Source organism: Lingula anatina, chromosome 2 (assembly GCF_051362555.1).
Source record: "Lingula anatina isolate TDL-2025a chromosome 2, LinAna3.0, whole genome shotgun sequence".
In the NCBI taxonomy this organism is placed as follows: domain Eukaryota; kingdom Metazoa; phylum Brachiopoda; class Lingulata; order Lingulida; family Lingulidae; genus Lingula; species Lingula anatina.
The window spans coordinates 21,099,297-21,112,681 of NC_141768.1; the positions used below are offsets into that span (position 1 = coordinate 21,099,297).

Here is a 13,385-nt window from a genome sequence, read left to right on the forward strand (position 1 = left end):
CTTTGCCTCTTTACTCAAATTCATGTTATAAACAAAAGCTTCAGTTTAAGTATACTGCAATTAAAATTTGGGCTTTCTGAAGAAGTTTAGATGCCCAATCTAGAAAGCTAAATCAAGAAGAAAAATTCAACTTAAACAAACTGAGCCCATTAAAATAAACAGTGCAATTACTAACAGTAACTTGTCTCCCAATCCTTTTTCTAACCAAAATACATTTACCAACACGTATTTGCACACAAAGTACAAAAAAAAGAAATATCTAGATAAAATCCATATCCAAGCACATTTTATACAAACATTAACAAAGAAAAGATGTAAGGTTGTGAGGAATGGGGGAAAATAAGCCATAAATATTGCCTGGTGTCTTCAAGTAATTCTTCTATTTTACAAGACATCTGTTGGTAAACATATCCCAGTAATGAAGATAAAGTGTGGCAGTTGTTGTTCCTAGTCATGTCATGTTACAAGTGGTATACATTATGTTACAATGACAAATGTCTCCTTCCGTCTGACAGGTGTACAGTATAAATCTAAACAGAGCAGTAGCAGAATGAAAACACTGTTCTCCAAGTCATCATTCAAAACAGGCATTTTGTGTACAATTTTTTATTTTTCAATAAAACTGTTAGCTCACTTTCAAATATCATTTATATCACTTGTCAAAACAATTGACTTATACTAGATAAGCTGTTTTATTATGAAAGGTAGCCATTAAAACATTTTCAAATGCATAGTTGGGATAAACAGGTCCCAAATACTGCAATCTGTTTTCAATATTTACAATATGTGAAAAAAACTGCATTTCTGGGTGTTCTTACAGAGCAAAGACATGAGAGCCTGTCAAATCAACTTTCGCAAAAATCCATTCTTCATTTTGCAGGATTGCTGCAATTCAACTAAACACCTCGACTAACTACCTCATACACCGAAAAGGTCAGTTTTTATCTGCAGAGCCATAGAAAAGGTTCCCCTCTGACAGTGACAAACTATACCACCCCAAGCAGCATAAAATAAGGAACGTTTCCAGCAACTTTTTGTTTTGCATTTCAGTCAGGGAAAAATACAGAGCAATAAAAGATCGGACACTGGTGCAAAAATTATTACAAACTAGTACCTTAACTGAAAAGTCATTACAAATATGATGGTTGCAGAGTCATTATAACTCCTTTTAAGTTTAGTGGAAGTTTCAACTGGGCAGCTTGCATATGCATATACATACACAGACACAGGACCTCCTCCAACAATACAAATACCTATTAAAATCAATGGAATGGACATGGCTCTTTAGACATGCACTTTCAATAACAGATTTTTTTAGAGAGAGGAGATTGGGTAAATGCTTTAATTTTTGAAAAGGTATCAATAAGAGAGGTGTATTTCCAAACATATCAACTTCCATCTCACCTCACTGTTGGAGCTGGGAACCCATTTGGGGGTAGACACAGTAACTCAAAACGTTCTCCTACAGGAACAACAGTGGCTCTACCGGCTGGAATACGGGGCTCAAATGACTTGGCAGTTAAGTCCTCCAGTGCTGAAAAGGAAAAACAAATTATCAATTAGTTTTGCCAAAAAATAAATACTGTTAGCATATCTGTCACCAGCTTCTTTGGTGTCAAACTTTGTTGGTTCTGTTGATGAAAAAAACAGTTTTTGGGGAGCTAGAAATGAAAATGATATGCAATTCCTGGGCTTTGAAGTGCTTTATGTGCATTCATGAGGGTGAAACAGAAGCTGAAAATCCTTTTATTAGCCTGTCTACACTGGATAGAAGCCATGAGGTGAAGCAACAGTGTAAAACAAGTGAAAGCAAAAAACAAATATGAATGCCTTTCATCGGCCTGTTCAATACCCCACATTATCATACATGTTTTTAGCCTTAAAACAGGACTTATTCATGATTAGGTCATTATTTCCATTCACTTGTTTACTGATCTGAACCAGCTGGCCCTTAAACAGACATAACATCACTTCAGGTGTTACTTTTGAACATGGGTACTCTTTAAACAAGCCAGAGCAGTAAAGGCTTCACAAATGTTCACATCTAAACAGTGCAGCATTAAGTAGTAGTAAACCATTTATACAACAACTCCTGGGATTTTTTTGCCTGCCTTTGATTTCATGCAGACATGTTCTTCATGTGTAACACTAAAAGCATGCATGATGCTGATGTTGGCTTTGCGTAAAATTTTATAAGCAAAGTTGAAGTCTTTGCTCAGGAAACTGAAAAAATGTGCACCATAAAAAAATTACAAAAATTTTAGGGCATAAGAAATAAATCCTGGACAAATTGCTGTTGGCTGAATGCATCTGTCACCCAACTTAACCTTTTTCTGAAACTTATGTGTATATCAGTTTATTCTGCTAAACTTTTAGACATGGAAACGTGTTCTCATGAGAAACGGCAAAAACACTCAAGAACTTCCTGTTATGTTGGATCCTGGGGGAGATCAAAGAATTTGAGCAACACCATGATAAAACAGCGTTCTTGTATGTAAACCTTCCAACACAAATAAGCATTCACCACCCAATTAAATGTGCTTCATATGTAAACCACACATAACCAATAAATTTAAGTCATCAGTCAATACAGTAGCAAATCAGTAAATTTATTTCAAAATTTGATTAATCCAATGTTCTTGATGATCCATATATTAATGTCGCCTCTATCTTAATTATCTAATTTCAAACATTTTCTTTTCATGTTTTTCTTGTAAATGAATTTGCACTAATTATCTAGAATCATGTGGTGATTTCTAGCCCTGGGTGAGGCTGGCTTCAGACCTGGCACTGTGAAGATGCTTATGTGTTATACAAGCTGCTCCTGGCAAGGGTCCATAACTCCCACCAACATGAAACTAAATGAAAGCAAAAAAGATCCACTTAATTCTGCTTACTTCAAAGGCACCTTCTCCTAGTACTATCATCCTTGCAGGAAAAACATGAAAATTGCTGGCTGTCATGTTTATTTTGGTGTTTTTAGCTATGACACACTGCTTCGAGATCTAAATAAACTCACTAACTGCGTTTCTGCTTTCTATCTCAGATGCCTACATTTGTCTGCTTCCCTGTGATTCTTATCATATCACCCTCAGTCTACAAAAACTATTTTGTTCTGCCCAGTATTATTTTTTGTTCATACTTTCACAGATTAAAAAAAGAAACCTTTAAAGTGAAAAGTGGCTTTTGCAGATGCATCATGCAAGTCTAGGTACTTCCAATCTACAGGATGTCTGAATATGTCTGTTCCTTAATGCCAAAGAAAGTGAGATTTCTTACAGCCCCCATATTGAACAAAGCTGAATAAACTAAATTTACAATGCTCAGTGAAATTTATCTCAAACCCAGTGAGGGAGATTAGACCAGACTTTACGTTCCAATTTCCTCCCATTTCTTTTGTTTTATATCTGTTCAACAAATCTGCATGTGCGCAGGTGCATATGTATGTGTGTGATAGAGAGAGAGAGAGTGTGTGTGTGTGTGTGTGTGTGTGTGTGTGTGTGTGTGTGTGTGTGTAGACAAGCTGCATCTGTGGGATACATTCATATCTGCCTGAAGTTGAGGTCTCACTTAAAACCACCTCCGATGAAAAAATAAGACATATTTAACCAATAATCTTACATTATGTTTGTGTATGTTCTTCAGATAACAATGAAAATATACCCAAAGGGTATGTGAATGCCCAAAGAATTTTAAAAAAAACTATTCTAACATGATTTGTTAGACAAGCAGACGCAGTATATCATAATCACTGCTCTGTTATGTTTCCCTGAGGTTTGTCACAGGAAACATAATGACGTCCTGTCATTTCATGTTGACATTCAAATCAATGCTGAATGTATTAAGATAGCCTGCTTATCAGAAATTTTCTGTTAATAATTGTGTGACACTGACTAAAAAGTAGATATGAAGTTTAATGAGTACTTTATCCTTCATGTTTGAAAAGGATGACTATTTAAAGTGTGGTTTTCTATTTTTCATCCTTTAGTTATAATTTTTTATATCTTGCTTCATCACAATTGACACCAAATCTAGCAATGGTAATGCACTTATTGATAAGTTTCATAATTAAAGCACCCATAATTAAAAGTTTAACAACATCAGAACATGTGGCAAAAACCTCCACCAAATCACATTAAAAATCCACATCAAATATCCCTTTGGCCATTAATGTGTGCTTTTTCAACAATAAACAACTTATCTAAAAGACAGCAATCTCCGGGGAAATATCCTGTAAATGAAGTTGGGCATATGGACTGTTTAGTCAATTACTCCAATTTGATTTTCATACTGAATAATTGCTTTATCTTCTTGTTTTCTGGGATAATTAGACAATGCAATTCCTTGTAAATGCGAGTCAGGCCAGCCATGAGAGCTGGATCAGTACTTGAGAAATTGGATTAAGTTGAGCGATACCTTTCCACGCCAGCTGTTGATCTATTATTATTATTATTATTATTATTAAAATTATTATTGTTACTTTCTTCATACATATAGGAATATACCTAATGTTCTATTCTTACATTTTAATTATGTTGCTGGTGTCTTAATGTCACATATATCTGACATTTAGAAAATTAACTCAATAAACAGATTCTTCCAAAAATAATAAAGGAAAAGAAACAATTTAATTATGGTTTGGCTACACGACCATTGTTTAAGTTCATAACTGCCCACACATAATGAGAAATTCTTCACAGAGCTGAAAAAATATCTCAATTACAGCTGATAAGATTTCAATTTCAATCCTCTCTCTGTCATCCGTATGTCTCCCATAGTTCTCAATTAAAACTTCCCATTTATCAGCTCCCTCTTGTCACACCAAAGCTTATTCAGCAATGGAACAATATTACGGCTGTGAAGTGAAGATACATTTAATTCACATTTCACCAACTCCCATTATACAATTCTTTGTCGTGGCTGCACAATGACTGGCTGTGACATTTGCTAGTGACACTAATATACTTTCATATTTCACTAATTCTTCTTACATAATCCTCCATTCTTGTTCTCTTTCAGCCAAAAGTTACAGCCATCAAACTATACAGGACTAATGCAATGATTATATACCACCAGCAAAGGTTTAATGATCAAATGATACAAGCCATTTGTAAAACTTATTCCACATTTTGTAAAACTTATTCCACATTTTGGACTTCACAGTGCCCAAATTCCCCAGTATGAGAGTGCCTGATTATCCAGGTAGAAAATAAGCCCACTTCCACCTAAATTAGGCATCTTATTAGTTAACTATTACCTAACTGCAGCAGATACCATTAGATCACTCTATTTAGTGCCTGCTGGGATAGCCCAAAGCCTTTAGATCAAGTTACGATTTAAACAGAGAGGGCCTTATGGTAAATGAAAATTGGAAAAACTTTTCTAAGGAGGAAGATATGTTAAATCTGTGCCAACGATCAGCCAAATTTATTTCCCAGCTATTCTAGAAACACTCCAAAGCCATGATCCATGAAACATATTTATTTTGTGATTTTGCTGGAAAATCCATTTATTATCCTTGATCTGTGATCTTTGGTTTTATTTTCCAGTATTCTTTGACCCCTCCCACCCACCCCATCTTTAACAAGATAATTAATCTGGTGCCCTGGAGTTTTACACCTCTTGCCTGGTTTTGAGTAATGTTATATTTACTGAGTCACACCATGCTGTCTCACTCTTTTTGTTGTGAACAGTATAACTGAACCTATACAGGGTGGCCCAGTATACACATTCATGCACACTCAACTTAATTTTTGATGATCAATTTGTGTTGTTCTCAGTTCTTCCCCTGTTGACAGTATGATCTGTATGACATAATTTTAGCATCCCTGTAGTCACTATTCAATCAGTAAAAAGTTGATTGCATAACCTCACACAGAAACCTGTCATGGTTCCAGCAAAGGCTAACACAATCAACTGTCCCTTTGCCATATAGCAATACATATATTCAATACTGTATTCTGAATGAGCCATAATACTTTTTCATCAAAGCTAGAAATTCTACCAACTTTGTGATAAAAGTTTCTCTGAAGTCAAGATAGATCCTTGATCTTCTCTGTCTAAATAAAGCCATGTGTGCATCATATTAGAAATTATAACACCTTACTGGAAATAATTTACAGGGCAGTTGATCCTTCAATCTCAATTATAGCTCCTTACCTGCCACTTTTAATTCTGAGGTAAATCTTTGGACTTTTCCTTGCTGGCTAATTCCCACACACTTGTATGTGCCTGCATCACGGCCCCTCACCATGTTGAAATATAGAGTTCCATTGCTGAATACAGTGATACTGGAAAACCAAGCAGTTGACTTTTTTGTAAGTTACCCAAAAGAACATGCATTTAAAATCTTTAAAAACATTCGTCTTACATTTGTCCAGAATGCCAAGGGGAATAAAATTTGTATTTCACCAATTTTTCAATTTTCAGAAAAAAAACAGTTAAAACCCTGGCTGCCATGTTAAATTTTTTAGACAGGTAATCTCTACATGATTTAAAAACACATACAAGCTGTAAAATAAAAGGGTTTTTAAAAGATATCCCCACCTCAGGCACAGCACCTCTTTTCTCCCTCCCCCTTCCTAACCAGTCATATATCACTGCGCTCAAGTAGAGGTTGGCTAATAATCTGACAAGAGTTAAATGCACTATTAGGTCCCATTAAAACAGCACTTACTTATGTCCGCCCCTCCTAGATGTATTGGTAAGAATATTGCCCTCGTGATACCAGTCGGAGTTGACGGCAGAGTTGTCAAATCTACAGTGAAGGGTTGCAGGTTCGGTGGCTTTGACAATCACTTCTCTGGTGAAGGTGCTCACATCCAGGATAGGGATATCTGAGCCTGATAAAATATAATATAACGTAATAATAAAAGTGAATTCTGTAGATGTAGAATATGGCCAAGGACTCATAATGAAGTATTGTTCTACAGACCTCCTAAAAATGGTGATTGACAGATGAAAAAATTGACATGTCATAAAACTACTAACACTTCTGCAAGATAACATTTTACTGAACAAAAGCAAAAAGCATGAGCAATGATACCATAACGCTGCTTTCATAAAGAGATACTAATAAACTTAGATAGAAAAGGTGGTTATAAATAACAGTGAGGTTTTAGTCCAAAAATATGTTGAGTACTTATTCTAATAAATTGCATTCTGTACTCCAAAATTTGTAAAGTGAGCCAAAACAATGTTAAGTGCTTAGTCTCTTACTGTTTTTATAGATAAACCACAGTCTTTATTGCAATGGAACCACAATCACCACTTCCCGTCTATTGCTTTGTACACACACTCACAGGGAGGAATTATATTCAAGCAGAAAGAACTACATCAAAGAAATATTATCTGCCTACTTGAAATTTTCCCTGTCAGATAAGACATGATATGCAGCTGTTCGCAGCCAGTGAGCAACAAAGTACTTTTTGAAAAACCAACATCAAATTATTTCTAATGATGTCGCTAACCTATATCAAACTTTTCACTCAGGTTTAACAGTCTGTTGAGGACACACCGTATCAAACCTTACCCATCAATCACCCATCAAACTTTCAAAATAAAGTCACGGTGCTGCAAAAATTAACAACTACTGTCCTCACTTGAGACATTGGCAATGAAATATCTGTCTCAGAGTTGTAGGAAGGCCATACATCATTTATCCCCTACTGCCCTCCCAAAAGAAATTTGTAAAGACATTTAGTGTAGTGTATATAGGGAGTTATCAAGACAAACTTTATTTGAAGTGAATGATTTTTAGAACTTGTTTTGAACAACATTAAGTTAATTGTACAAAAAAAAATATAACAGGCATCCTTCTGTTGATTCACAAACTCCCATTTCTCCAATTGTCTGTGAACCGGTTGGATGACATTCTTAAGTTCAGTTAGAAAAATGTGGTAACTTTCATTAGGATTTAGACTTCATATTGATCTAAGAGGCGATGAGTGGAAATGAAGATAGAGGAGTGATAAGATCTGATGCAAAGGATTATCAAGTGAATCATCAGTCCCAATGCAGATTTTCCTTTTTAATTCCAAGAAGACTAAGCTGATTTATCTAGATGTATTGGAAAAATCACTCAGCTTGAGTCTAGCTTTCAATGAACATGTGGTTAATGCCGATGGCAACATCAAACAGATAATAAAATTGCTAGATATTGACCATTTTACAATTCAGAATCAAATTATGAATATTGGTATTGATGCAAAATATGAAAAAAAAGGTAAGACATGTAGATAAATCACCACATAGTATGCCATTTTCAAATCCTATTGATCCAAAATATTTCATTGCAATGGAAATCATATCGCTAAATACTAAGAGTAAGTAGTATTCACTCCTATCAGACCTTAATTCTTAAAACAAGTTCATTTCACTCCTATTAGACTAAAGCTTTTCTGGTCACCAAGATTAGGTCTTCAAAAAAAAAACAATGTTTAAATCATATCCTTTTAAGTCACAAAATTGTAATTCCCTTTTTAAAAAGGTTATAGCAATATCTGACGAAGACTTTTCAGGATACACTGTTGTCCATACATAGACTATTAAAGTGCCAATCCAAGCAATAAATTGTGACAGATAATCTGTAGATGGAAAAATAAATCCTTTTAAGTGATTATTATTTCCATAGCCAGTCCACTAATCTCCTGGCTTTCCATGCATTCTGTGTTGTCAAGGTTCTGAATATTAAATTTTGTTAAACCATCTAGTCAATCCATATCCCATTACTGACACTATCAGTTTAACATGCCAAATGCTACAAATTTCGGTCTTTCATCAGGAACATTTCTCATCTTATGACCTTCTATCCGTTTTGTTATTATCTATATCTCATTTCATATCTCTTTCTTATCAAACACAGATGCAGTTTGCAATTTATCTTAAAAACTCCCAATTTGTTACAAAAATCTCAGCCAAAAAAGAAAATTTGTATCTTTACGATCAAAAGAGCCAAAATTTTTGGATTTTTTTCTTTAACATTTGAAAGTAAGATCTAGAAAAATCATAAAGATAAAGATTTTCATAAGTAAAGTCAGTATGACTTAAGCATTGGGCCCTAAGCACCCTTCTCACCTTGCACATTGATCATAAAACTATCCGAGCTATCGAGGTGGCCTGCAGCATTTTTGGCCCTGCATGAATACATCCCATTATCATCAGAAGTCACAGCCATCAGAATCACTTTACGAGCACCATCCCTAAACCGCACACGGTCTTCACTTGAAAATAACCTACAAATAGATAAGGAATTAAGATAAAGTTATGATAAGATCTGTCATAACTATAGATCATATGCTATCTGTAACTTTGTAAAACAGTTCATGTCATTGGATTTTTATTACTCTTCAATGGCGAATAAGACATAACACCTTACTTATTTTAGAATCTTATTTATGCATGATCTGTCATCGTTAGTTACTTATAAATTTATATGTACCTTCCAGAACAAATACAATTAAGTATCCAAAATTTTGGAATCAACATTTTTGACTGCTACCATTACTAAGTTTTGGAAAAAAATCATTTCAAAATTCATTTTATTTGAAACTGATGAGCAATATTATAACCATAAATTATTAAAAACTATAATCTAGCTTCAAGGTATACAAGTGTCATATTCTATTTACTAAGTCAAACCAACAACAGTGATATTGTACCCCAATTGCAAAGTCATTTTCACATAGTTTTCCTCCATATTTTGTCAGATTGACTGATAAAAAACAGCTATTAACAAACCATTAAGGAAATGAAACCCATTTTCAGTTCCCATTTAGGGAATGGAGGGATAATTGGATGCCACACACCGAAGTGAAGTGGCATCAACTTTCAGAGAAAAAATGAAGCAAATGCTTTACACACTGAAACTGAACCACCTACAACTCTATCATGTGTGCAGTGACATTATCAGAATGTCCATAGAATGTCCAAGAAGCTGACACGGACATCCTTTCCAAGGCTTGACCTATTCATCTTTTTCATAAAAAATGGAAGGAAAGATTGTATCAAAGCTTAGCACTCACAAGTGCCTGGGAAGGCCCTAAACTTTTGTGCCTTGGGCTGTAATTATTTTAAAAAAATATATAAATAGAAAGTAATTTCAAATACCGGGCTTTGAATCCTGAGTAATAATCATTTTTTATGAGATCTGTAGATCAATCCTTTTTTATCAGATTGTAAGATGTAAGACATATATATGATAATGAGGGTGCGTTTAGTATCAGAAAAGAAAACCTTTTGGTAAATTTTTTTTTTTTTACTGAGAGATAAAATTCAAGTATTTTGTCAACATGGTGCCATTTGGTGACAGTGCTTGTTACATCAGTTTATAACTTCAAGTGCCTGATTACTGTTGGCAATTTCAATTTCAATTTGCTACTGATGAGGCTTATTTTTGTGATGCCATCATTACTAGGACTACAGGATGGAATCAAATTAACACTTAGCTGATTAACATCTCTCCCTATCACTAGAAGGAAACTTCCATTAAATCCTTTCATTATTAAACTTTTTTACATACTCTTGCCAAGTTTTACAAAACAACACTGCATACAACCCAAACCTTAAATACGCTTATTAATAAAATTATTTACTTTCATACAACACTACTCACTTCATCTGGAGGCAACAAACTGCTTCTGATTGGTCAAATGTTGAGAAACAATGTGATTTCCATTACATACGTTTCAAATATGAAGGATTATGTAAAATTACAAAGAACAGACCTGTGTGACCCTATATTCTTTTTGAGACAGACTCAGCTGGCAAAGATAACAAGTCATTTTTCATTCAGAAAATCCATGTAGAATGTTCTTTCTGGAAAAGTCTTACCTTATTTTATTCTTATACCACTCAAACTGTGGCTCTGGGTTGCCCTGGATAAGGCACTTTAAGCTGACTGTGGCGCCAGGAACAATGGCAGATTCATCACTAGGTTGTTTTAACTGAAGGCCACCTTGGTCAATCCCTAAAAGATAAAAAAATCAACATTTTTTTAAGTACTACATTTATTTTCCATTTATGTTCTATTTTCAATCAGTCCATTTATTACAGTAACGGCTCTTTCTTTTCGATGGCAAAGAAATTAATTTTACATATAAAATAAGTCATAAATTATCAAAATTAGAACATTACTATTGAGTGGTAGCAAAAAAACCTGTATCCCAGTTCTACTCTATACAAAAAAGCACCACAAATGCTACAAAGATATTCATTTTAATGATTTTAAATTTCTATATCTGAAAAATTACTTTTCCCATTGAAAAGGTCAAGTCATTACCATAATTTTAGAATGTTAACAGGTCAAGTCATAACCATTTCAATGCCAAGTACCATCCTACATCACACAATTTTTCGTTAAGTTATATCAGATGTCAAATGGTCTTAATTGTAAGTTACAAAAACTTTCCGGTTGTGAAGATTTTGAAAGACAATTTTAATCATTCATAAACTGTCTCAGTTTCATAACTTCAGTAAGTCACAGGTGAATATGACGCAACTTCCTCAATATGTGAATATGACGCAACTTCCTCAATACTCCTCTTACCATTCCTTTTAGACAGGTTAATTTAACTGAACATTATTAAGTTTTCCTGTTGTATAAAAGGAGTGGTAATTGGATTCTACCTGTTGACGGAATCAAAGGCAGACAGGTAGGTTATTTACATGATTACATCACAGACTGGCAAGAGAAGAGAAGTGAAGAATGTCAACACATAATAAGGACATTCTCTTAAATTCTCCACTGTGAAAAGACAATCAAAAATACTGCAAAGCATGACAAGGACAGTTATGGTCCCGTCCATGATGGGTTTTTTTCTGTGGCCTTCTGAAATGCCCATAGCTAAGACATGTATGTCTTTTTCTGTTTTTTTTTTTTTTTCTTTGGGGGGGGGGGGGGAGGGGCACTACCCCCTTTATCTTTATAGGCCATGGTACAACTAAAGGAAATCGGTCAATATTTCTTCTCTGTACCAGCTCCACAGAGCAGTGAATCAGGCATGCTATATTACCAGCCTACCACAGTCGATCAGAAACCCATTAATCAGGTGTTATTTACATAAAATTATCCTTACTGAAACAGAAGTACATTTGACGTATATCAGGATTATGAAATATGGTGATTGTCTATTATCATTACTTGGATAGGCATGGAAATTACTTCCAAATGGTATTAACATGCCAGAGCTTTCCAAAAGGAGGTTTTTCATAAAATGTTTTATTGCCCAATTTCTGAAGTATCTCACTAGGGCAATCTGGCCTCACTCAATACAAAACATTTTGTCATCAACATTTTTCATCATTTTCTAACAAATTTCAATAAAACCCTTCTCATACAATACATCTGCAATCTTATGTCTAGCTAAACAAAAGCTCCCTCAAAAGTATGAACATTTTTTTTTATTTAAACCCTCATCAAATTTATCAATCAAAAACTAAGTTCACCATTTCATTTCTATTCAACTTTTCATTGGGAATATAACGAGCCATATCTGGCGCAGTATCTGAGGTAAATGGATTGTGGGGCAGGAGGGTTATCACCGTCTTCATCTCAGGCACACTTCAACACCATTTTCCACATTACTGCCACTTACCCCGCACCAGATAAACCACTGTCATAGATGGTTGCAGCTGACTACAAACAAGAGTCCCAGTATCAAATGATGGATGACTGGTGTCAGGAAACGTTACAGAGAAGTCTGGCCAGGTGTGAAGTGAGCCAACCTGGATCTGGTAGTGTACAATATCTACATACTACTTTATACTACCTATGCTGAGATGTACACTACCTACTAATGATGCCTTAACTAAGTTCCGATAATATTTTCTTTTTTTAAATTAGTAACTTATTATTAATTGGAACTTAGAGTGCATAACATGACTGTTGACCAAAGAATTCAAATATATCTTTGTTGTGATGAGATTTAAATTTTCTATCCAAAGATATGATCTGCTTATTTAAATATATAATGATGTTACTGTGCAATGGACTCAAAGTCATTATAATTGCATCTAACCATTTTCATTTATTTTAAGAACGCCAAAGGTAAGTTCTGGGAGCTCATTTGTAATTTGAATGTGCAGAGGGCCCATCTACTTCTTTCTTCAAGCTTTGAGTGGGGTACAAAAAATGTGCTTCAGTTATAGGGAATTTTTCAGTGCCTTCACACTTGATTTTCAACAAATATTATCCACAAATTGAAGTTGATGTGGATTTTCTGGTTCCAATCCAAGCCTATCACATCCTATCACTCTAATCAACTGCAGCTGCTGAGGCTTCTCTCAGGTATCGAAATTACCCTTCACCAGTTTATCAAGTAGTCGATTAAATAATAATTGAAGCTAATTCAAGCTTCTTTGCTTTGATTAACCTTTGGTTTGGGTCC

At 34.6% G+C, this 13,385-nt stretch overlaps 1 protein-coding gene across 2 annotated transcripts in view; it reads right to left on the reverse strand.

The window, feature by feature from the left end:
• The window catches only part of LOC106156046 (inactive tyrosine-protein kinase 7), a 40,102-nt gene that overhangs the window by 12,673 nt on the left and 14,044 nt on the right, over nt 1-13,385 (reverse strand). For both annotated transcript variants that reach the window (XM_013531131.2, XM_013531130.2), the window contains 5 exons: nt 10,831-10,966; nt 9,076-9,233; nt 6,677-6,842; nt 6,160-6,290; nt 1,405-1,534 (listed from right to left, as the gene is read on the reverse strand). In XM_013531131.2, the coding sequence (XP_013386585.2) occupies nt 1,405-1,534; nt 6,160-6,290; nt 6,677-6,842; nt 9,076-9,233; nt 10,831-10,966 (721 nt within the window). The remainder of the gene's footprint in view (nt 1-1,404; nt 1,535-6,159; nt 6,291-6,676; nt 6,843-9,075; nt 9,234-10,830; nt 10,967-13,385) is intronic.